The sequence below is a fragment of the Polypterus senegalus genome, chromosome 3 (genome assembly GCF_016835505.1).
Source record: "Polypterus senegalus isolate Bchr_013 chromosome 3, ASM1683550v1, whole genome shotgun sequence".
NCBI lineage: Eukaryota > Metazoa > Chordata > Cladistia > Polypteriformes > Polypteridae > Polypterus > Polypterus senegalus.
The window spans coordinates 271,746,999-271,773,838 of NC_053156.1; the positions used below are offsets into that span (position 1 = coordinate 271,746,999).

General features: G+C 39.2%; 1 protein-coding gene across 10 annotated transcripts in view; it reads left to right on the forward strand.

Annotated features, from left to right (window-relative positions):
• The window catches only part of plekha6 (pleckstrin homology domain containing, family A member 6), a 327,603-nt gene that overhangs the window by 231,543 nt on the left and 69,220 nt on the right, over positions 1–26,840 (forward strand). For 9 of the 10 annotated variants that reach the window (XM_039749189.1, XM_039749191.1, XM_039749190.1 and 6 more), the window contains one exon: positions 17,753–17,853. In XM_039749189.1, coding sequence (XP_039605123.1) covers positions 17,753–17,853 — 101 coding nt within the window. Of the gene's footprint in view, positions 1–17,752; positions 17,854–24,667; positions 25,207–26,840 lie in introns of those variants that run through there. The other variant, XM_039749192.1, reaches the window with a different exon arrangement.

Genomic DNA, 26,840 nt, shown 5'->3' on the forward strand with positions numbered 1-26,840 from the left:
TTTAAGACAAAATGAAGCAATAAGGGCTCAAAATCACTAAAGTGAAGCAGAAGTGTTACTTTAGCAATAAGTGCTTTTTATTAAGCAACTGGGTTGGAGCAAAAACCTGCAGCCACTACGGCTCTCCAGGACCGTGATTGAGGACCCCTGGTTTGTGCTTACTTTTGATATACTGTATTAATCCCCAAGAGGAAATTCTCTTTTTCACACACCCCAACTTACTCAGAGTTGTAGGTGCAGAGCACAGGGTCAGGTTTTGCTCAAGGGCCCAACAGAATAGCATTCCTTCTGTCACTGCCAGGATTTGAACCAGCAACCTTCAAGTTACCAGCCCAGATCCTTTAACCACAGCTCTGGCCCTTTCCTGATTAGATCCTGTTCATTTTAATTCTAGGTTTTCATTTCAAGCTTCGGTCATTAATCTCCATTTTTCACCTTTCATCTACATTACCTCTGCATTTTTAACCCCCTGAGATGCAGGCTTTTATAAACATTGTCTATAGCTATATACTTCTGAAAAATCCAGCTGGACACTGCAATGGAAATGGGAAAAAAAGGTAGACTCTAGTAGTACTCTGATTTGTTTGTGCTTATTATGTAGCCATTATTCTCTGTTTGGTCACCCATCACAGAAGAAAAACAACTCCCAACAAAGCGGACATAGAAGAGTTCTTTCCATGGCACTTATGCTACTTACATGCAAGCATCTAAGTTGTGTTTGGTACACTTTGAATGTTTCATATATGCATACTAGCCTCCTCTTCCTCCTTCTCAGGCAAACTACTCGATGCAGTTCTTTTCCTGACTCCTAATTCTTCAGACTGAAGGAGTGAAGCACGCTATAAGTCTGTTCCCAAGAGTATTCCCAGTGCTTTTACAGCCTCCTTCCACGAGGCACTTCACAGGCCCTTCCACTCTACTATAGTTTAGTTTTAAAAATGCATATTTTTAAAATATGCTTTTTATGTGGCTCTGAGGCCAGGGATCTGTGCTGGCAATTATTAAGATGCCGGTTCAAATCCCATAAATGCCAGAAGTGATTCCAATCTGATTTCACTCTGAGCAAGGCCCTTAATCTGCAATTGCTCCATCCTGGTTATGACGTTAACCTGCATCCAGCCCTGCAAGCAGGTCCTCCTCCAAGTGACAGGATTGGTGCTCCAGCCACTGTAAAAAAATCTTCACAATGTTCCATTCCTTTCAAGCTGGTTTGGTGCGGAGGTATCACCTGTTGCACGGCTGCACTCGGGTCCTAAGTTGGGATCCTGAAGTGGTTCGTCATGTGGTGCCATTCCCATGCTCAAATTACTTTCCATTGTTGTGTTGTTTACAGGTGCGCATTTTGTACAGTTTGAAAGCTGCCTACATGCAGAAAAGGTAAATAATTTACTGGTCACTACAGTTTTGTAATAAATCCTGTGGCCAGTGGCATTACCACCTCTCCAAGGGTTTTTTTGACAATATACGCATGCCCAGTGTAGGCGAATGTCTATGTCATATGTGATTTTGGTCATTTCAATGTGGGCAGAGATACTTTTGTAGACAAACTTAAAATGTCAGTATGGACAAAGATCATTTTCATTTATAAGGCTGTTTTTAAATGAAAATCTAGCAGTCGTGACACAGCCTTGAATTCACTTTGAATATATATTCAAACGCACCCGCTTCAGGGTGGGTCTACCAGGCTTCCCAGAAACAGGTGCATTTAACACGAATATGTAGCACACGACACACATGTGAACACTGCATAGTCACATAACTGTAAGAATTTCAGAGTACTCTGTACAATGACAATCAGAACCCTATGAACCAGTTGGTCTATGTAGATATATTTCATCTGAAAGACAATTATGGAATTATTTTCTAGTTCTATTAGGATATTGTGTAGGCTTTTATATTTGCTTTTGTACAGATGACTTTTAAGCATTCAAATCCCATATCGTAACACAATTAAAATGTAAAAAGTGGAAACGTCATGGATAATTGTTATAGCCATTTGAAACTGGCTTTGTGGTACTGTCTAACGTTGCTTGATTGCTGTTTTCAAACTTGTTGTGTAGTTTTGACAGTTGTGGATGGAAGAGATAGAGTAGACGATATTTGTTCAGCTCTGCTCCTGACTAAATGTAAGGATCGATCTTATAAAACAAAGCCTTGTAAACGTGATGTGTAATCTGGTTGATCAGGTTTCTTTTGGCTCAGTTCTGTCTCGGTTGTGAGACAAACCTTATCCTAAATATAGACTAATTGCTGTTCCTCCCTGACTCCCACGTTGCTTGGTGGTTTTCAACTAATACTAAGGTGGTGATTGTAGGTCTTTTAGTCATCTGCTACCTGAAGCTATTCAGAACCATGACAAAAAATGTTAATTTGACAGTGTAGGTCAAAAATGCTCTCTCTCTGTTTGCTTACAGTTGTGATTAAACTGAAATATGTAGCCACTCTTGACTGATGATAGCTTTGGTTTCTTTTTGTAACAGTACTTACAACAGTGTGGAAAATAAACAAAGTGAGTAATTAGATCAGGCACTGCCTCGAAACCCTTGTGAAAGATGGGCGCACACCTCCAGTCATTTAAGTAATCACAGAATTGTATTCACAATTGCCTGGCCACTGCAGGAAACACCGTATTAGGGTGAGACCTTTTTTGTATGAATCACAAGATATTGCCATCTGCATCAAAAAACAGCAACACAAATGAAAAAAAAATAAATATGTGGAGCAACCACATAAATTTTGCTTATGTTCTTAATAATAGAGCTGTCTGTTAGTTCCAAGTGCATACTCACCTCTTTGAATCCAAACACATGCAGTTCAGTTGAGTGGATAGCCATGAGTGCAGGCGAGTGTGGCTGTATGCTCTGTAATGGACAAGCAACCAATCCAGAATTTATAGGCTTGGACTCTTTGCAATGCAGTACTGGCCAAAGCAAGTATAGAAAAGGGAAACAAACAAAATGGGAGACATTTTTCATTGTAAAATAGAGTCTTCGTTTAATGGGTTTTTTAATCATGATATCAGATAACCTGTGATGTGCACCTAACACAAAAGGTACTGGTATAACATCTTAGGGTCTTTTCTTAATGGGGAATACTGTATGAAGAAATGTCAAAAGTAGCCGTGTGATTGTCATATTTAACCTTTAACCTGTCTCACTTTCTCCCTTTGTACCCCTCATAATCAATACAGGTTACCCCTGGATTACCCCTTTTATTTTCACTGCTTAACTTCAAACCATTATACCAACAATAAATGATTACACAAAGTGAGCCTTTGTGCCCTTATGGGAGTGCAGCTCGACAAGCACTTGACTATGTTAGTTATCATTAATCGGGTAGAGGTACAGAGTTTTTGTTTTTATTTAATATAAATGTTTACTTACATAATAACTAATAGAAGTAAATAAGCAATACAAAGAATTATACAACCTGGCTGGGTTTGTTTAGCCTTCATTCAGTCCTAGATGACAGTTCCCAGATGATCCAGTTCTTTCATTATTGATTTTATATTCCTATCAAAAAGTGAAAAGAAAGATTTCTTGTAGGAGGCAGAGCTCCTTGGAAAGTGTCCTGTAGCTAAACAAACAGTAGGCTCAATTCAAATGTCCACGGCTCTTCTCAAAGTGTTAGGGAGGCAGAAAATGAACTTAACACTCCATTCTTGCAACAAAGCACCACCTGAACTGAAACAAAAACTGACATGAAAATGGAACTGAGACAAGGAGAATAAAGTGTTTTTTTTAATTGTTTGAGGAAAATATATAAAAAACAACAACTTTAAAAATAATAATAAATTAACAATCAATGAAGACTCAATAATCTGCTTGCGGTCTTGTATGCAACATCCAGTTGACTCTCGGAACTGGCCAACTCTATTTAATTTCAAAAGTAACAGGGGTGCGGTGGTGGTGCTCAAACACAAAGAATGCTGCCAGTCACCTCCAGTTCGCCCTCTGGTAGTCGTTCCGAGTGTCAACTGGATGATAACATGCATACAAGACCGCAAGATCACCCCCCACCCTGCCAAGAAGGAGGTGGGTTAGGGTTGATTTCACCCTACAGTATTTTTAGTCGACCAATGAGAAACATGTGTACCAAGTTTCATGAAAATCGCTCCAGCCATTCGGAAGTGATGCTGGAACATACATACAGTACATACACAGACACACATACATTGACTTTTTTATATATAGATTATAATTAAAGGCGGCCACTCTATCTCCCCACTTCCTCACCCAACTTAAGCACATACACCTGCTCCCAAAGTGGCTAACACTTTTACAGTTTCTCAAAACACAGGAACTCTATCGCACAAGCTCAAGGTCAAGCAAAAGCTGCATTAAGCTACAAACAGACTGGTTGTGTAAAACATTCTAAAGTATTGCTTTGTCTTTCAGTTTTCCCAGAATACACTTCACTTCTGTCCAGTTTGACAATTCTTTCAGGCCTCAGTCATTTACCTAAAATCTGTTAGTTGAAAATATTAAAGCATCCCCCATACAGATGTTATTGTATTCAGGAAAAAGTAGTACTTGTGATTTGTGCCTGATTCTAATATTCTTCTTTTCCTCTTTGTTTTAAAATTATTCCTCCATCCATACATCATCAGTCCGCCAAAATCAGTTCTGGGTTATGATGAGTCAAAGCATATCTGGTAGGACTGGGATCAGGGCAGGAACCCTGGGAAACATGTCAGTCAGTCAGCAGGGTCCATTCATACTCTTGCTCACACCAGGCTAATTGACACAAACATCTTGGTGATGTGTGAAGAAAGTCAAAGTACATGGGGGGAAAATATGCGCAAGATGCAGAGAGGATATACAAACTCCACACAGATTGTGCCTGGGTTTTAATTTTGTGTCTCTGCCGCATTGCTGCAGTACCTACTCATTATTTGCTTTTTTTCTGTAACACTCCTGTGTTTTCTGCTTCAATTTCTGAGTAATTAGTTTTGCTTTGCAGATATCACCTGGCTCATCTGCAAAACAACCATCTTCAATGTACATAACAAATATAGGCACAAGAGGCCAGCTGAGCGTTTTCTGGCAAGTTGACATGTTTTGTGTAGTGCCTGTTTTTGAGTCCAACTGGCTGCATGTGCTACCATATGCTCATTTTTTATAACTATTCATTCAATGCAGGGTTATGGGGAACTGGGGCTTATTTCAACAGCAGTAAGTATGGCAGTAACCAGCTATTGGATTGCACTCAATACTAATTTACTCACAATAATAACTTAAGACAGTGACTTATTACATCACCTCTAGTCGGAGAGAATGTCAAACCTGGTGACTGCAGTTGTCTATGTCAGATATTAAGACTAGAAATTGAATTGATGACAATTGATACAATTCTGTGATGACTTCCCAGTAGTTTCACACTTCTGAAATATCATGAGCTTGACGGTTTTGTGACCACCAATAACATACTGTAGGGAAGCTTTCCAGGTACAATAAGTCCAGTCGCAATCCTGACCCTATGTCAAGACCTCACACAAGACATCAGACAGATGAGACTCTCTTCTGAAAGTGAGATCCAAAACACTCTTCTTCTTTATTCCTCATTATATGATTACGTGAGCGCTCATTGGTTGTCAGCGCAGACATACATACAGCTTCTATAACAGAAGACAAAATCATACCTTACTGGGGGAGTCACATACTGGTTGGACTGAGTCACTGGGGATATCAGACTACATACCTGACAGTCACAGGAGTATGACAAGACTACCTCGATCCTCTAAGATTATATTCAGTTTTCAAATGAAAATCACTGGAAAACTCATGCAGTGTGACAGCACCTTTAGATTTGGATGTCTCTCCATCGACTGTGGGACGACATCAGAGTCCCAATTGAAAAGAAACTACTTCTTCACTTTGAGTTTCAACTCAGTCTGGGACCAAAGCTCTTTGAGGTGAGAACTAGACATTGTGATTCCTTTTTTACAGAGTGGTGGCTTCCAAATACAAGGGGTGTTCAATTATAAACATACATTTTCATGCTCTGTTCTTATAAATAGTGCAAGGTAGACCTGACTCATTGGACAAGCAATACGCATATGTGAACTTGTCGCTAGTGGTGCTAGCTGCTCTTTCCCCCCTTCCTGTCAGTTGTAATCAACATGTCGGAGCAAGATGGTGCACAGTAGTGTTGCGCAGTACATTATTATTCAATTTTTGACAAATGAAGGAGTCATTCCATCTCAGATTTATTTGAGACTTAACACACAGTTTGGGGATGAAGATCTCTTTCTCTCAGTCTAGAGTGTACGATTGGTGCAAGTCATTCAGAGAGGGACGATCATCTCTTCGTTCCACTTAAGACATATTTAGAAGGGAAAAATGAGGAGGTTATTGACGCTGTGCAAGAATGGGTCAACATGCAGTCAAAAGACTTCTACTCTTTGGGGATTAAGAAGCTTGCTGAGCACTGGAACAAGTGTATTGCAGTGGCAGGAGACTATATAGAAAAATAGTGTTTAAGTCGTTTCACTGTATTCAATAAATAAAGCATAGCTCATAAATTCCTGTTTATATTTGAATGCCCCTCGTACACACAAGAGTTAGTGACAAAAATCCTGATGAAGTCTCAAACACTGGCTTAATTTTATAGAGATAAAAATACAAATCTTCTGAGGACAAACAGTGTTGTGCATGCAGGGTTTCACCATTGCTACTTTAACAGACTCTTTTTGACTGTCTGGCAGTGTTAGGTTCAGGCTGCAGTGTTAGTTTTCTCACTTACACTATACATTTCTGAGAAAAATATTTTTTCCATGATGTGTGGCTATTCTCCCTTTGAGATTAAAAATAAAAATTCTGTAGCCTCTTTTGCATTACCGCTCTAACCTAGATTTTAACCAATGTTACAATACAAGCTGGAGAAAGACGCACTCATATGATTCTAAACCTTCTATATAGGTGCTTCTCCACAGGAAAGAACTGTAACATAAGTAACTGTAAAAATGAGAGGAGACCTTTCAAATGACACAAAGGTAGAAAAAAATTGCTCAAGCGACATTCAGAGTGAGTAATACAAACAGGAAACGCGGATAAAAACACTGCCACACCTGTTTACAACTAGGAGACTTTCATACCTGATCTTTGACCTTCTATGAATCAAAGGGCCAGAAAATGTTTCAGCCATGTTGACATTGTACTAGCTGGAAAAGTAAGAGGAAATTGTTTTCCAAGTTTTCAAGCTGGCAGTGAGTTTTTGTCAAAGAAGCACATCTGTACAATTTAGTCATTGACACACTTGTGCTGACCATTTTCCAAGGCAATGCCAATTGCGTAGAGCGGAGAGACAGCACCAATTACTGAGGGCATATTCAGAGTACATGAAGCATCTCTGCAGGCATGAGGCACTCACAATTATGCTAAAGGGCAAACTCCTGCATCACATCTTAAACACAGCATATGCTGCCGCATCACAACAATAACTCATAATGGTGATATAAGTTATGATTGTCTACGATGTGTGCATGTAAGCATAATAATTGAGAGTGTATGGCAAATCTTACAATACAGTGGATTCAGGAAGTAGACTCCTTTACTTGTTCACATTTTGTTATGTTGCATCCTTGTGCTTAAATCATTTAAATTAGTTTTTCTTCACATCAAGCAACAATTAATATACCAGATCAAGCAAAAACAAATTAAAAAACTAAATCACATTCACACGTGTTCAGACCCTTTAAAATGCCACTTGAAATCTGTCTTGTGTTTCCCATTCTATTGATTGTCATTGAGATGTTTCTACACCTTGTTTGGAGTTCACCTGTGGTCAATTCAATTGACTGGACTTTATTAGGAAAGGCACCCACCTGTCAATAGAAGGTCCCACACATGACAATGTCTGTCAATCTGAAAACCAAGCCATGAGATTGAATGAATTACCTGTGGAGCTTAGAGACAGGATTGTGTCCAAGCACAGATCTGAAAAAGGCTACAGAAAATACCTACAGCACCCAAGGCTCCCAAGAGCACAGTTGCCTTCACAATTTTTAATGGAAGGAAGTTTGGAACTACCATGACTCTTCCTAGAGCTGGCCACCTGACCAAACTGAGCAATGGTGGGTGAAGGGCCTTTGTAAAAGAGGTGACAAAACCCCCAATAGTCACACTGGATGAGTTCCAGAGAACCTGTGTGGAGATGGGAGAAACTTCCAGAAGGACAACCGTCAATGCAACACCTCATTGAGTGGCTAAACCAGAAGACTTACCTCAGTTAAAGACACATGAAAGCCATTTGGTGTTTGCAAAAAGTTGCCTAAACAATTCTCAAACTGTGTGAGACAAGATTCTCTGGTCTGATTTAAGCAAAATTAGTATTATACCTGGAGGAAACCTGGCACCGCTCATCACCTGTGCAATTCCAAATGGTGGCATTGTCAAACCAAGTGGAGCACTCTGAACCTCAGAGAGGACTGAAGGTTTACCTTCTAACCGGACAATGATAGATAGATAGATAGATAGATAGATAGATAGATAGATAGATAGATAGATAGATAGATAGATAGATAGATAGATAGATAGATAGATAGATAGTGCCTTTCTATCTATCTATCTATCTATGTGATAGATAGATAGCTTTTATTTGCCCCCAAACCCTAAGCACAAAGCAATACAACACAGGAATGGCGTTGCTCATCCAGAGGCCATACTTGAATCCAATCAAACATCTCAGGAAGAACCAGAGAATTGCCGTCCACCAAAAATTGTGATCGAACCTTACAGAGCTTCAGAAGATTCTGCAAATAACAATGGCAGAAAATCCTTAAATTCAGGTGTATGAAGCTTGTCATGTCATGCTCAAGAAGACTTCAGACTGTAATTGTTGTCAAAAGGGCTTCAATGACGTTCTGAGTAGAGGGTCTGAATACTTAGTTCAATGTGATATTTCAGTTTTTTATTTGAGTATTGTTTGATGAGAGAAAAATGAATTTAAATAATTTTAGTACAAGACCGCAACATAACAAAATGTGCAAAAAATGAAAGCATCTGAATATTTTCGGAATACACTGTATATACCAGAAGTACTTAACTCTGGTCTTGAAGGCCCATAGTGGCTGCAGTTTTTCGTTCCAACCAGTTTTGTAATTTGAAGCCAGACCTATACACATCTTGTTTAATTTTTTCAATGCAAACAGCAAAGTTTTCTTGAAAAGGAGCTTCATATTTACTTGTGATATTTACCCCTAGATATTTAAACTGACCTGCTAAGATAAAATGGATGGTGTCTGGTTTAATATTGTGTGCTAGAGAGTTCACTGGGAAAAGCATACTTTTATTCAAAATGATTTTGAGTCCAGATACCTTTTGCAAATCTGCTAGTGCTATTAGGACTACTGGCACGGAATTTTGTAGGTTGGATATATACAGTACCATATCATCTGCATATAGTGATATTTTCTGTTCAAGTCCTTCTCTGATAATCCCCTTTATCTCTGTTGCATTTTAAAAGTATAAAGCCAATGGCTCAATGGCAATTGCAAATAGCAATGGTGATAGGTGGCATCCCTGTCAAGTACCACATTCTTGTTTGAAGTACAATGAAATGATGTTGTTAATACAGGATTAAAACACTTAGATTTGTACATAGATAATGTCTTTGTGTCCTATGAACAATTATGCTTCAAAGGCCAGAGCCTTTCCTGGAAGCCTCAGACACAAGGCAAGGACCAATCTTGAATGGGATGTAAATCTGTTTTAGAACACACACTCACACATGCACTTGTATTCTCTGAGTTTAATACTAGTTTAAAATTTACTAGTTTAAAGGCTTTGGCAAAGAGATTGGATTACCTGATGAATACTGATGCGGACATGGGGAGAACTTACAGATACCACTGTGTGACTTAGTTAATTTATAGTAGTACTCCAAATAACACCCATGGTCATACAGTCATATTCCTGGTACGCTGAAGAGTTAAACTGTAAGCAATGAGGAGAGATTGTGAAACATCATACCACACAGCCTGTCCCATGATTTCTACACAAACTCACATTTATCTTTCTCTGCTTGCACAAATGGATGTGGAATTGTTTGCTTTCCATTTGCTACTCATTCCATTCCTGTCAAGTAGTTTGGATATCTTGCTAGATTATGAGGAATCAAGTGACGAAGTGCTTATCCAGTAATTCTAAAATCTTTTCCTGTCTGACCATATCTGAAAGGTCACTTGACTACTATCTTTTAGGCTTTAAGTTAAACTTTTTTGTAAAGATTAGCAATGCCTTTGAATTGATTTCCATTAATGAGTTAATCAGAAACCTCACTTTAGCTGCCAGAAGTATTAGAATATAATGAATCAGTAAGCAGTTGTCTCGCCTCAGGGCTCTGTGGACACCGGGTCAGTTGCTGGCACAGCCCTCTGTAAAGTTTGCATATCTCCTGTTTTTCACTTGGTTTTTGAAAAGTTAACCTTATTTCCTTCTATGTCCCATAGACAAATGAAAACAGTCTAACACAACTAGCTGGACTTAAGTGAGGATGTGTGTGTAAGAACGAGTGAGCCCAGGACTGGACTGCATTAGTTCTTGCTTTGCACTTGGCAGATGTAAAGACAGGGTGCATCTCTCTTTCTGGATATGGGTTGGTTTAAATCAAAGGCTGGTCATTATCATAGTTTTATGTATATTTAATACATTAGGAGCAGAGACTCATCCATTTTTATGCATTATGAATATGCACTTTCATTATTTAATTAACTTCTGATGAGAGTCACAAGATATATTTGAGCTTTGCCTGTTTGGGCAACACTAAGCAAAAAAATGAATAAGTGAAAGCTTGTAGTTTAATCTCTATCACGTAGCTAATGGTATAAATGAATTTTAATAATATTAGCAGACTGTCCGCACGGTGGTGCAGTGGTAGCACTGCTGCCTTGCAGTTGGGAGACCCGGGTTCGCTTCCCAGGTCCTCCCTGTGTAGAGTTTGCATGTTCTCCCCATGTCTGCGTGGGTTTCCTCCCACAGTCCAAAGACATGCAGGTTCCTAAATTGTGCTTGGTGTGTGCCCTGCACAGGGTTTGTTTCCTGCTTTGCGCCCTGTGTTGGCTGGGATTGGCTCCAGCAGACCCCCGTGACCCTGTAGTTAGGATATAATGGATGGATATTAGCAGACTAGTTTTAGGTATCTTGAAAGGGATAGTTTTAGAAATATATTATTGGGCAAGAATATAATCAATAGCTTGGCGTAGATTGTACATAGTAAACTAAGTTGATGGGCAGATAATTGAGAATGAGTTCAATTGTTATGGAGGGACTTTCTTGGTTAGATTTGCATCAGATGTAATTGAATGAAAGTAATTGTAAGGTATTGTGCGTTGAAACTAGAAATGTTTTGATGATTTGAATACACAATGGGCCATCTGAAACTTGAAAGAACACCTTAGGAGAAGGACCTAGAAGTCATAGTGGACTCATTATTATTTATATCCAGGCAGTGTGCAATAACAATCAAGAAAGATAACATAGTAGATTAGACTAGATTAGATTAGATTAGATTAGATTAGATTAGATTAGATTAGATTAGATAAACTGTATTCATCCCAAGGAGAAATTTATATGCATACAACATTATTAGGATCATGTTAGGTTACATAACTGTATCATGATGTGCATAGTACAAGTCAAAGGACGTTAGGTTTATGCTATGTAATACACAAGTGAGGCCACACCTGGAGTACTGTGTTCAGTTTTGGTCTCCATATTACAAAAAAGACTCAGCATTGCTAGAGAAAGTCCAGAGAAGAGAGCGACTGGATTGATTCTGGGACTAACAGATATGAAATATGAGGACAGACTGAAGGAGTTGAACGTTTTTAGTTTAACCATGTTCTCCCTTGATCTCTATTTTATTATTGTTTAAAATTATGAAAGGAATTAGTTCAGTAGATCCCAGTTGTTACTTTAAAATAAACTACAATAAAGACACAGGGACACAGCTGGAAACTTGCAAAGGACAAATTTGGAAAAAATGTTAGAAAGTGTTTCCTTCACACAAAGAACCAGAGACACAAGAAGTGATATTATTTTGGAGAATCTAGATGAATAGGATGGATGGACGTGTTGGACTGCATGGCCTGTTCTCGTCACAGGTTTTCTAATATTTCAATGATACTGGATTTTGATCAAAGTGTACTTTGTATGGTTTTAGTTTCCATATTGCAAAAAGACATAGCAACACTAGAGAAATTCCAAAGATGAGCAACTACAGTAGGTTGATTCTGGGACTAAGAGACTTAAGCCATGAGTAGAACTTGAAGGAGTTGAACCTTTTTAGGTTGCGAAAATGAAGAGGAAGAGATGGCATGACTGAAGTGTTTAAAATAACGAAAGGACAGCGGATCTCCTGTGTTAATTGTCATAGTGGATCTCATTTGTTGCTTTAAAATACATTCGGCAGCAAGAACACAGGGACACAGTTGGAAATTTGATAAGGAAAGATTTTGTACAAATGTTACAAAGTTTCATTTTCATGCAAAGAATCATAGACACATGGATTAACTTACCTAGGACTTTATAGATGTTTGAATATGAGCTTGATGTTATTTTGGACAATCTAGGTGAACAGGTTGGACAAGTTTGTTGGGTTGAATAACCTGTTCTTGTCACAACCGTTCTAAAGTGATGTGTTTTTTTATAACTTAAAAAGCAAATAATAGTCCACAGCTGGATTGTATTTCTTAAGAACACAAATGGATCCTTTCCTGTGGCAAATTTTGTAATGAGCTTATTTTAAATAATATTTTCAGGTTGCCTTTAGACTAGCAGTAGACTAAGATTCTGTGAAAACAATCTGTATGAATTCCCATTGCTGACAATTGCACAAAATCTTTTAGAGACTTCTGGCTAGTAGCCCTTTAATGAGTAGTGAAATCATTAGAAATTTACAAAGAGGAAACTGAAAGAGAAAATGCAGTTTATTAGATGAGCTTCACTTTGCTTAACAGGAAAAAAAACACAAAATAACGGACTAGAGAACATAGCTCTTACTTGTTTCACCTTTTGTCATCAGCTTTCATATTACTGTTTCCTACCTATTTCTAGAACAGCTGAATGAATTGTTTAATTTGGTAGAACAAGAAACAGACTTTTTAAAAAAAAGAATAAATAATTGAAATAATTGACAACAATTACAGTCTGGAGTCTTCTTGGGCATGACGTGACAAGCTTCATACACCTGAATTTATGGATTTTCTGCCATTGTTACATGCAGAATCTTCTCAAGCTCTGTTAGGTTCGATCAAAACTTTTGGTGGACAGCCATTCTCTGGTTCTTCCTGAGATGTTTGATTGGATTCAAGTATGGTCTCTGGATGAGCAACTCAAAGACATTCATAGAATTGTCCCTAAACCATTCCTGTGTTGTATTGCTTTGCGCTTAGGGTTTGGAGGCAAATAAAATCTATCTATTGGTTCAAATATTCCATCTTAAACCATCTTGGTGAAGTTTATTCCTGGTTAATCTCAGGTGCAGACTTGAACATCTGGTCTCTACTGACATCATTCTTGATCATCAATGGTTGAGATTTTTTATAAGGTTACATTCTCAGAGCAGCTTAATCCAGTTTAGAGTCATGGGGAGCCCAGGCCTATCTTAGGCAGAAGCTAACCCTTGTTGCAGTGTCAATCCATCATGGGGTCTGCTTATGCTCATCCTCATGTTCACTTTACCATGGGGCCAGTTTAGAATTACCAGTCAATTTAACATGCATGTCTTTGGGCAGGTGAGTAGAAGCTACATGCAGATAGAAACCCAGCATGGGATTTAAACAGAGGACATTGTGGACATGACACAATGGCACTAACCACTGGACCATGGTGCTGCTTCTTTATTGTTTAGGTTGGATTACTTTTCAATTTTATTAATGCTGGAATTCTTTTTTTTAATCCAGTACAGTTGTATTTACAATTACATGTTCTCATATGCACTCTTTTATTTGTTAATTATGAAAATGTGTTCCTTTGCTGGATGCAATGTGCAGTCTTTGATGTGAGGCTTGGTCTGCCTAAAATAGCCCCCTACTAAATCAAATTCCCATTTCAAGATAACAAAAGAATAGACAATTTGATAAAGCCATAATGGATTAATCCTGTTTAAAAAATAAATGGGTAACACTTTGGTTTAGGTACTACAAAAATGCATCTACTATTCATAGGCTGTAATGTAACAAGACCTTAACAAAAGCTTCTTTTGGTCTTAACACTTACAAAGTTTCAGTGAAGTGGTTGTTCATTTCTTTACATTGTAGCATATTAAGAGCTTTTGACAAAATTACATGTGAATATGAAGGATTCACAGGTCTTATAACGAAGTATGCAATATCAAGAGAAATCTGTCTCACTTAAGTGGCCTCTGACCATTTCAAAGTGAATTTATTTTAGTAGACTGCAGACATAAATAACTATGCTTTGTAAGTGTCATTAAAGCCAAAAGGAGCTTTTGTTAAGGTCTGGTTGCATAACAGCATATGAGTAACAGATACACTTTTGCAGCACCTAAATTAAAGTGTTACCAATACAGGGATGGACAGAAGTATTAGGCTAAATCCACACTACTGTGTTTTCATTTAATTTTTTTTTAAATGAAGATAATCTCCATCTACATTAGCATTTTCACATCACTTATAAAAGTGTCTCCAGTCACACTAAAATAACTGAACTGACATAGACATTCACTTGCATTGGGCATGCGCACGTCAGGCAGGATATCCTTGAAGGGATAGTAATGCTGACCACCACAGGGTTTATCGCAGAATTATAGCAACCTGTAATTGAATTGCTTTTTCTGTTAATATGCAGCATTCAAACTGTACACAATGCAATTTAAATGTATGCATGTATGCAGCACAAAACGCACCAGTGAAACCAACTCTTCTGTGTGTGTCATGTTGGAATATGATTTTCTTCATTCACTTCAAAAATGCATATACCATTAGACAAAAAAAAAAACTTTAAATGGGATTTGTTTTGCTTTTATTTAGTAAAAAAATCTGTCAGTGGGGTACGCAAAATTTACTTGACAAGATTTCTTAAAGTAAGCTAAATAATCACAAATATAAATTTTTAATGAGTCAATAATTCTTACAATAGGAAAATAAGATTTAATGTAATGATATAAGTACTTTTTACTTGCTTAGATTTCATTGCACTGTGAACAATCAGAGAATGAGATATTGTAATAAGCAGGATCCAATTAGGGGAAGTCTACGTAATAAGCAGAAGCATTTAGAATCTGTGTTTTAAGAAATCTGCAAGTTTACCCTTCCACATGAGCTGGTTGTTTCAGAAGTAGATGGGCTCTGGAGAGAGTTTTCAAAAGTCTCCTTTTTCTTGGGTTAGAAATGCCAGGGTAGTGTATATGAAAGACGATAATTTGGACTAATGTCTGCGTTTTTAAACGAAAATGTAGTGTGAACCTAACATTAGGCCGGGTTTATACTTCACGTGATGTGACACATGCTCCAGCGGACGCTCCTGCTACGCAAGCGTTTTACTGTTTATACTTGCACGCGTACTTTATGTAAATCTGGAGGAATCCACCAGGTGGCAGTGCGAGATATTATCACGGTGAGAATAGGTTTGGCTTCTCTGTGTTGTGAATTGCCTGGAACACCCAATAAATTCTGATGACACCTTACTGCAATATCTCTGAAAAGGATGTTTAATGATTAAATCTATCAATCCAGGGATGTGTCCATTCCAGCTAGCATTGGGCACGAGGCAGAAACAATTCCTGGACGAGGCCTCAGCTTATTGCAAGGTGAATATAAGCACTCAAATACACTAGCGGCATTTTAGTGTCACCAAATCTGCATATCTTTGGGTGGAAAGCGGAGCACACTGTGGAAACCCAGCAGGAAAACATGCAAACTCCAGGCAGGGAATACCAGCGATGTGACTCCCTGCAAGACAGCAGTGCTACCGCTCTGCCACCGTGTCACCCCATGTATGTAATTATTAACAGTGTTCCTTATTTAAATGAAATTAACGATTTATCTATAAAATGTAATGTACATACTTTAATGCATTTCATCATGAAAGTGATATCAAGTATATAAATCTAAGGATTCTAAATGTGCAGAGAGTTGGAATATCATACATGTTATGTGTACAGTGTGGTGATCTGTTGCTGTTTGCTGGTGCTGTCAGGTCAGTAGAAAGCCCCAGAAAAAAAAAATGGCACAAAACATGGTATGTGAGACTTTTAAAATGTATTGTGTCATTACGATCAGGAATATGCGACACTTGAATATAAAAGCAGCACGAGTGCATCTGTATGTCAGCATTTTGCTTCACCACATTGAACCATTCATCAAACATCGAACCTACTAAGATCCGCATAGCTGCTTTCTGTCACATGTAAACAGAGACTCTGACGTCACGTTCCGGCTGTTATCACACTGCGCCCCCCGACTTTTTGCTGGTACTGCAACTCGCGCACGCGTCACATTATTTTCTGAGGACCTGCTCAGAGGACGCGTACGCGTTCTGAGCGTGAAGTATAAACGAGCCCTTAGTCTTCTCAAAGGTGACAACAGCAGGCTAAGTTAGTTTAGACATTCTTCTAAAGAGCCCAGTCATTTACTCTACCTAACGATGACAGGAAAGTGTGGACCTGCATGGTAGAGTCGGCACTCTCTGTTCTTTTCTGGTGCTGCTGATGGAGTGAACACAATATTGAATATTTCTGTTTAACACCATTTTCTAATGTGCATTGCTCTGGTGTCCTGTCCTACCTTGATTTCTGTGGCCAGTGCTGCCAGGGTAGGGTCTGGCTCTCCATGACCCAGTATTGGTGACAGGGTGGTTAGATGTATAGGTCAGGGTGGCAACGTAAAAAAAGATTTTGATGGGCTCATTCCTTTGATGCTAATGCAATGACAGGATTAGCAAAAAGGGTATCTGATTGATCGTCAGTAGGCTTTAATCCGTCTCACAAGTGAGAGAAGGTACAAAGATATATATTTTAGCACCAGGCTCGGATTATTGTGCTGGTGTTCATATGATTTTATTTTTTTTTTAAATCTGTGATAAACCATACAGCTCATGTAATGGATCAGCATACAGCTGTTTAAATTACTCATAAACTGGTTTTTCAGGAACAAATATTTGAGAAACTCTTATTCTGGTGCATTTGATAAAGCTCCTTTCTGGAGGCAAAGGTTTACTTTTTCATATCCTTAATATTTCTAAGTTTAACATATTGTGCAAGGGGCCAAATCCTTCTTTTTTATTTTAGCAAATAAGAATAGTGGAACAGGTGGAGGCAGGTGTGCACGCATGTTTGTGTGTGCGCCTTGGACTGGTCACACAGGTAATTCTGGCAGGAGGCCAGGCCAAGGATTCCAACAACATTGAGTCACGAGGGCTGACAGCTATCTCTACACCGCCAAGACACGCTGAGCACACAGACGCACACGCACGCACACAGAGGCTGAGCTCTTCTCTGGCGCATTCCCCTCACACTGGTTGACAGAGACAGACAGCAGAATAGGAGCAGAGAGGTGATGGGAGCATATGGACGGCCACTGCTCTCTGCACTCGGTTATCTCACTAATGGCCTTTAAAAGCTCAGCATTGTTTTTGCTACATCATTCAGCCTTCTTTTGTATGTCTGGAAATGGATTCTAATACAGGAAGAGCAAGAGGGAAGAAAGATCCTGCTGTTGTTTTTTTCACTGCTACTCTGGAGATCAAATAATTTGGATGTTTGTTTTTATTCTATGGCTCCCTGCTGCTAGATGAGAAGGAGGAAGTTGTTTTGGGAAGCATACCTCTGCTGAGTTTTCGAGTTTCTACAGTTCAGCCTTCAGACAACATCAGCCGGAAACACGCTTTTAAGGTCAGTTTTCTATGATAAGGCAGCACTGGGTTCTTCAGGGTGTGGAGTGGGAGGAATGAATGAGGGATGGTATTTTAAGAAATGATGTATTTACCTGTCCATTGGTGCGTTTAATAAATTGTGTCTGGATGGGGGCACAGCAGTTAGCACCGCTGTCACAAAGCCCTAGTTTGCTGCGTGTGTGGAGCGTATGCATTCATCTCCTGTCCGTCCACTCACATAAACACAGTGATGACAAAATGACAGTTATGGGTGTGTGATCGTGGAGTCGCACCTATAGTCGATACCTGTCATACTCCCAATTACGTATTACTTTCTGCTTATTTGAAATAAATTGGATAGTTTCTACTCACGATTAGATTCACATTATCTAGCTTGTTTGAATTTGACATTCAGTTCAGCTTCTTGGGAGTGGCAACATTTTAGAATAAATGGTTTTCAATCAAGGTTGAGGTCAGTGACCAGAACAGCAATGTTTATAATATAGCCATTTTCCCAGAGGTCAGAGGTGCCAGGATAGTCTCTGGTTTGCCATAAGAAACCATCCATCCATTTGTTTTTAACATGCTTATTCAAATACAGGGTCACTGAGGCCAGAGGCTATCTGAACATCAGTGACACAAGACACAAACCAGCTCTGGATCTGAATGGTTGTTCATTGTAGGTCAGCAATGTGCACAACCACCCTCACCCTAGAACAGTATAAAGTTTATAGCAAACATCTTTTTGGCACGTTGGAGGAAACAGGTAGAGACAGGAGGAATACGTAAACTTTACACACATGTAGACAGGACATCCATCCATCCATTTTCCAACCCGTTGAATCCAAACACAGGGTCACAGGTATCTGCTGGAGCCAATCCCAGCCAACACAGGAACCAATCCAAGGCAGGGTGTCAACCTACCGCAGGACACACACACTAGGGACAATTTAGAATCACCAATCCACCTAACTTGCATGTCTTTGGACTGTGGGAGGAAACCCACACAGACACGAGGAGAACATGCAAACTCCAAGTAGGGAGGACCCGGTAAGCGAACCCCAGTCACCTAACTGCGAGGCAGCAGCACTACCACTGCGCCACCGTGCCACCTAGACAGGGCATACACAATTTATATTTGGTTTCTTTTTATTCATTTGCTACAAAAAAAAATCCTTTTTTGTGGTATTCCTCTGGTAAGTAACAAAAAAAAAATGAAAGATGTACTGTACATATTTGTACACATTACTAAATTTAGCCCCCTGTTAATCTGGATCAGTCCAAGCTTTATTCAGTCAGTGTCAGTGCATCAAGTCTGCCTAGCAAGACTGAGATCTGTCCTGAAATTGTGCCCCCTCCGTTTACCTTTTTAAGCTCATAGCTGTTGATGATGAAAAAGCAGTGAAAGAGTTAGCCCATCCGAGTGCAACTTGTAAATTATTAAATGAACTCCCGGGTCTTGATGGATGCACACACTTAGTGATATTAACTTTAAGATGGTGCATTGCTTATACAATTCATTTATGAGTCATTACATTTTCCTCTTTCTAATACTTATAACTATTTGGGTTTTGTCAAAGGACATCCCTAAAGCCAAAAGCAGCAATAATGACATAAAGGCCATGATCATTATTTTAGAGCCACTCTGCATTCTCTTTCTGACACATTGGCTCCTGCTACCATCCAGCAGAAACATCTGGTTTGACTTAAAGGCATAGTGGCTTCATTTTTCATATTCCTCACTTTAGCCCATTGCATTGAAATTAAATGTCACGGGAATGATAGGGTCCCCTAAAAACGCACATCATCCCCTGGAATGCAGATGAAAGTCTTTAGAGCTGCACAGCATGTGTTAGCTGAAGATATTTGAGACCAGCCAGCCAAACTGCATGTCAGTTCCCACTCATGTTTTTTTAATCCATCGAAAGTTTTTCCTCAACAATAGGCAAACAAGTGGAAGGATCCCCTTTCACCCTAGGGGCGGCATGATGGCACAGTGGTTAGGGTTACACTCTGCCTGATCCAGATTTCTGGGGTTGAATCAGGCATTTGTTTCATCCCAACTGTCTATGGATGTGTCTTTTAGGTGTGTTGTTGACTGCAAATCAACCTGGTGGGTTGTTTGTAAGAACGCACCCTGAGATAGACTGGTTTCCATTTGATAGCTGAGTTCAGCCTTGTTCTAAATCCTGCCAAGATAGGCTCTGGCTCCACACAATTCCGTAATGAAAATGTATATTATAATAATGAATGACTCTAGACTTCATTTATACCAATCTGTGGTCGACAGACTGAAACGTGACTTGTCCTTGGGGCACAGAGTATAAGAGAAATTAAAAAATAATGCACATTGTATAGATTGGCATGGCAGTGCAGTGCTTAGTGATGCTACCTCATATTCAGATCATTACCTTGTCACAGTTTCTATGGATTTTGCTTGTCAACTCAGGGTCCATTTTAGTTTTGTTTGAGGAGTCTGGCTTCCTCTTATATATCAGAGATGTCAGAGTGATTGACTAGCCTAAACTGTTCTGGTCAGTACGACATTATCCTGTGATGAATGAGTACACAGTCAACTGCTTATTCTTGCTTTATATGTAAATAGAAATCACATGGACTTCCGATCCTCCCAAGATCAAGATTCCAACTCCAGGAATTTACGAGTACCAGTAGGATGCCCAGAACTATCATTCTTCTTCTTCCTATCACGTAATCAGCTTCTGAAATTTGCTTCACACTCTGCAGATGTTGCTGCTCTTCTTCTTTATTCTGTCACATCATCTTCTTCATCAGTTTGCCTATGCAGTTTATCATACGAAAGACAAAAACCCTGATAGCTTCACAGAGATTACTGCTAGCCACTTTTTCTATTTTCTAGCAGATTGTGCACATCTGATGCCAGGGCTATCATTTTTCTTCTTCCTATCATGTAATCAGATTCTGAAGTTTGCCAGTTTGCCTATGCACTTTGCCATAAGAAAGACACAGAACCCAAAGCCCAACGGCTTTGTGGCCATTGCTACTAACTACATTTAGCATTTATGGACAGAGTGTGCACAGAGCTGGGGTCATTCCTCTTCACCTTCCTATCACAAATGGCGCTTTTCCACTGCATAGTACGGCACGACACGGTTCAGTTCAGCTCACTTTTTGGGGGTTTTCCACTGGGAACAGTACCTGGTACTTGGTCCTTTTTTTAGCACCACCTCAGCCGAGGTTCCAAGCGCACCGAACCGTTACCAAAACGTGACGTGTAAACTCTGCTGGTCACTGATTGGCCGGAGAAAATCGTCATTACTGCCTCACTGGCTATTCTTTTCTTTTAAGTACACACACGCGGAAGTTTGTGTCCCGTCTCTCCATCGCTGGACGCAGTTTGTTGCATAAGTGGATGAATGTTTCTTCAGACATTCGAAAGTTCTCCAGCCACTGAGTGTTTGTAAAACCGGGAACAATCACATCCCACCACTCTGAAGCACGGTTAAATGTCCAAACAGATGGTCTGTTGCGACTTTTTTGCAAAATGTGGAAGATCTGTAATATACAGAATCACCATTTTAATGTTACACTGGCAATTAAGTTCATTTTATGCTTTGCAACAGTGATAAAAGTTAGCTAGTGACGTGCTTTTTTTAGATGCTTACCCTTGCGCGTCGTCGAGCTAAAGTGTTGTCGTTGTCTGCGTGTTGTTGTAAAAGTTCCACGGTGTCACGGCAGTAGAGTCGGCGCAACTACAACGACACGGGAATAATCCCGCCCACTCTAAAGCGGTACTAAACTACAGTCGAAACGCAAATCGAGCCAAACCGAGCCGGACCAAGGTGAGCTGTACTGAACCGTGCTATGCCGCACTATGCAGTGGAAAAGCGCCTTTAGTCAACTTCTTCAAATGGCTTCATACTCAGTAGATGTTGCTGTACTTCTTTTTCTCTATGCTGTCTCACTTTCTCAATTAGTTTGTCCATACAGTTTGGCATAAGACACCCTGATATGTTCACAATGTTGCCTCCAGCCACATTTTTTTGCTTCACCAGTATGTATAAGGTCATAAGCATTTGATTGAATGAGGTTCTATCTCTAATGATTTGTGAGTAATCTTGTGACAGACAGAAACAACTCTTAGAATTTTATATAAATAGATTTGTTCCCTTTTTGGGGTCCACTAATGGCAGGTTTGAAAAAAATAATTTAATAAATGAATGAATGAATGGTCATTATAAACACACTAATTTATTGTTTACATAGCCATATGTATTTGCCCAAGGTTTGTTGACTGCGTCTATTGAACATTTTAATAGATATTTAAAAAAAAAAATACATTAATAGTGTTGTAGCATTTTACCCCTGCTTTTACAAGGCGCATGATGATTCAAAAATTCAAGGTTCATTTCTTACATCACCAACCTCAACTTACCCTGACTGGAGGAGGAAACATGGACGGGAGTGGTAACACGCTGCTGCGCTCACGGATGTGTGCTTAAGTGTAATTGCATATGCTCAGTCACCTGCAGGGCTTGAACAAAAAAACATGACAGTTTAGAAGGGCGCAGTTGTACTGTTTCGTGAGGAGAAATCCATCAATGGCTGGGAGGGAATAAGACACCTGCCTTTCATGACATTTTATAATCTCTCGTGTCAGCTAATTAAATGTGAAACTTTGTAGGCAGGCACGGAGGAGCTGCTCCATAGGTGACATTGATCTCTCCAGTGTTCACTCAAGTATTGTCCAGTACTTTACCATCTTGAGGAGCTATTAAAAATGGAGCAAATGTAGATGCCAGCTTGAGGTGGATGACCATAAGCTAGTGTCTACAAATTTCCATAATTCATCTTCTTAAGTATTTTTTAAAGAAAAACAGAGGGCCAGCGGAGAATAGATGGAATCCGTCACTAATTGTATGTCATTGCTATGGATTTGGGAGCTCCAGGTTGTGTTTTTTTTTTTCCAGATGCGAAGGCAAGGGTGAAATTTCAATAACTACTTCACTAGTGGCTTTGTAGTTCCTGGAGTCGAAACAAAAATAATGCCTTTGTTCAATGTATTGGACTTTAAACCACAAGGCTGCTGATTTCATTTCCATTTCCAACTCTGTATAACCTTAAGGGAGTCACTTAACCTGCCTGTGCTCTAGCTGTAAAAAAAAAGGTATCTGTAAACAAATGTAATGAAGCCTGATCTTAAAAGCTGCCTTGAGTAAAGGCGTCAGCCGAATAAACAAATAATATTGCAAAACTAATACAGGACTGAGTCTGCTGAATGTCTGTCTTTGTAACAGTGTATATCTTGCTGGACTTGCAAGCCATTGTGTACTTTACAAGAACAAACCATTGAATTAATAAGTAACACTTGTGTAGTTGTGTCTGCAGTAAGATAGACAAACTGAAGTGGTTTAGAGTCCGTTAGAAAACAAACATCCACAAAAATGAAAGGATGAACTTAATAACATAGCTCTAATCTGATCGGCTCATTCCAAAATAGCTTTGCCATTCTGCATTCAACAGGAGAATATTATTTTATTTGTCCAGAGTGCCCAGACCTAATCCATGGCAGATCCCTCCCAACAAACTCTGATGGATTTTCAACTGCATAGCATCGCATCTGAAAGCTGCTGTGAAGCAACAGCGCTCTCTTGTGGTTATTTAACTGAACTGCTCAACTGTACTATAGCTGGCAAATATGCTTTAAAAGTTATTCATCTAAGGCAGGGGTTTTCAGTCTCCATCCAGGGGGCCCATTGTGGCTGCAGGTTTTTGTTCCAACAAGATACATAATAAGTGATAACAACTGGTAGCACTAACCTCATTTAATTAGCTGGTATTTTTGCCTCTTCTCTCATTCTACATTCAGAAAAGCATAGCACCATGATTTTTACATTTATAAGACATTTAGAAATATTTAAATTTTTGCTATAGATTTAAATGCAGAACTCTCTTTTGTTGATTCCACTATATTTTACCCTCTCTCTGCACAGTTTTCCCCCTCTTTTGTATTGTCACGCTTGGGTCACAGATTTGCACAGAAACACAGGAGAGAGACAGGAACTTTATTCAAACACTTCCAACGAGCATATGTCCCTTTCAAAAGTTAAACGAATTCTATGTGAAGACAGAGGTGACAGTTCCATCTCTCAATTCAAAGAATGCAAAAAAACATCTTCCTCATCATAGGGGAGCGCGTTAGGAGCTGGACCCCCAACAGGAGCAGAGGGCATCTGGGGGGAGGAGAGAGAGAAAAAAATCAAAGAGCCAAAAAGGACAGGTGACGTTCAGGCTTTTAAGTATGTGAAGCGCCACTCGAGAAGCATATCATGCGACAGAGCAACAGCACCAGTCCAGCAAATAATTGAGCAAAGAAGAACTAAACGATCAGCGTTTAAGAGGGGGTTTTGGAGGAGCGTATGTGTTTTCTAAGGGTGCATCCAGCCCCCCTGTTCAAAGTATCTTATTAATGACAATTAAAAACAAACAGAGCAGACAAACAACACTGAATCGTGAAAGGCTACAACTGCTTTACTATCAGACCCACTAAGTAGTAAATAAAGGATTAATTGAACAATTAGAACACTTGGAACGCAGAATGAAAATCAAGATGAAAATATTGTTAAAAAGAAAAAAAATACACTATTCCCATATAACTGCTTAGTACAATTTTATATTTATATATATATATATATATATATATATATATATATATTCTTTTTTTTACCAAACTTAGTTTTCTGATTTTTCTATTGTTCCCAAAATACAGAATCTGGGAAATAATACATCACTTAATTAGCCCAGGAGTCCAAACAGAAGCCGGTTGGAACAAAAACCTGCAGCCACAGTGGGTCCCCAGGACCGAGACTGAAAACCTCTGCTCTAATTAAATAAATATTCAAAAACCTGACTAACAATAATGTGTGCACAGATTATTTCTTATATGAAACAAAACCAAGGGACCATAGTGTTCTTTCATGTACTGCAAGCTTACAAATTGTGTCAGGCCTGCCTTATTTTTTTTTTGTACTACTAGCAGCAGCCAATTATTTAATAAAGCAGAAATAAGGTATGCCCTTAAGCAACTGAAAAATTAAACAAATTGTTCATTATGTGGCTCCCATGTGTACTTTTTAGTTATATAATTCTGGATGCCAAAGAGTAACTGTGTGAGGCTATCATTTATTAATGTCTCCACTTTTGACTACTCAGTTCCCCTCAGGCTTCAGGATGCTTTTTTTTTTATTATTTTTACCACTGGATATGTATTTTAAATTCTAATCCTCATTCTGTCCTCCTCTTTATGCTTTTGCCATCTCTTGTGTGAGGTCCTATGTGAAGAAGAATTTTCCGGTGTGCCTGTCTAAAGTTCAGGATCAGCTTCATTACTAAGGTACTGTATCATTTTAAATTCTATCCATTTATTGACTGCCATGTTGTAATTCTGAATTTTTGGCTGGCTAAGGTTACTCATTTTAGAGGCTGTTTAGGTATCATTTGAGTATACTGGACATATTGTCATGTTTTGTTTCTTTGTTTCTTCAAGACTGAATAGCATTGCACAAGGCAGGTTCAGAGGATTGTGAGCCAGACATTTCTAATGCTTGGCTATCCCTTTTGGTCGTCACTAAATTTAGAAATACCAATCTACTGTCATGAGTAGTGTTGTGCAATCTTGCCTACTAATTATTCATTAACTACAGCTTATGTGAGCCTCAAGGGATTGCTGCATATTAAATTCCCAGCTATGGCAGCACTGAAACATGAAAGCTTATGTTGCATGAAAACTATGGATAAAGTGCACTTAAAGCATTTTCTGTGCACTTAAAGCAAACTGATGAAAACCCAGTTAAAGCAACACCCCTGTTTATTGTGTATTAAAAATGAAATGTTTTGTATGACACATAGGTAACCTCTCATGTATCAGAAACACAAAAACATTTATACAGAATAGTATATAAAGGTCGGCATATACTAGGAGGGCTAGATTTAAATAGGATCATACTCTTGTTTGTCACATCTGCATCTCTTAAGGCCATTCCCATTAGACGACCTTTCCAGCGATTTTTAGCTGTAGTCTTCATTTACATGTCCTTAGTAACTTCGAAGCAACAACAACCACAACAATTTATTTTTTGTATAGCCCAAAATCATATAAGGAATGCCACAATGGGCTTGCAGGAAGTAAAAATGGATGAAATATTGTGAAGGACAATTCAGAGAGAGACTCCCTTCCAAGAAGGAGTCCTCTTGTGGTAGATCACTTGGACCCACTGTTTTTTGTCAATCGGACAAAACTCAGATTGGAGAATGCAATTATTAATCTGCCCAACAAAGCTTATTCTCACCTTGGCAAAGCTGGCAGCACTGTGAGAATTGTGTTTTTTGATGTCTCCAGTGTCTTCAATACCTTATTAAGGTGTAAGCTCAGAGAAATGGAGGTGGATGAGCCGATGGTGTCCTGGATAAAGGACTAACAGTTGGGTAGACTGCAGTTTGTGAGGCTCAAGGACCGTGAGCAACACTGGAGCACCACGATGAACAGTCCTGTCTGCTTTTCATTCTGTATACCTCAGACTGTAAAAATTACACCAGGTCTTGTCACTTGAAGAAATTCTCAGATGATTCTGCACTCATGGAGTGTATTGATAAGGGAGGTGAGTATAGGAGTCAGAGAGAGAAGCTTGTTTGTTGGTGCAAAGAGAATTGTCTGCATCTTAACATCAGCAAAACCAAGGAACTGATTATTGACTTTCTCCACACCAAAGAGCCTTTACATCCAGTCGCTATTCAGGGAGTGGATGTAGAGGTGGTCCACTCCTACAAGTACTTGGGAGTCCACATTAATCACAGGTTGGACTGTCTCAGAACACAGAAGAACTATAGAAGAAAGGTTAGAGCAAGCTCTTTCTCCTTAGGAGACTGCATTCCTTTAATGTGGGAATTGACATCCTTCACATCTACAGCACTGTGATGGCCAGGGTGATTTTCTATGCTGTGGTGTGCTGGGCTGGGAACATCACTTCA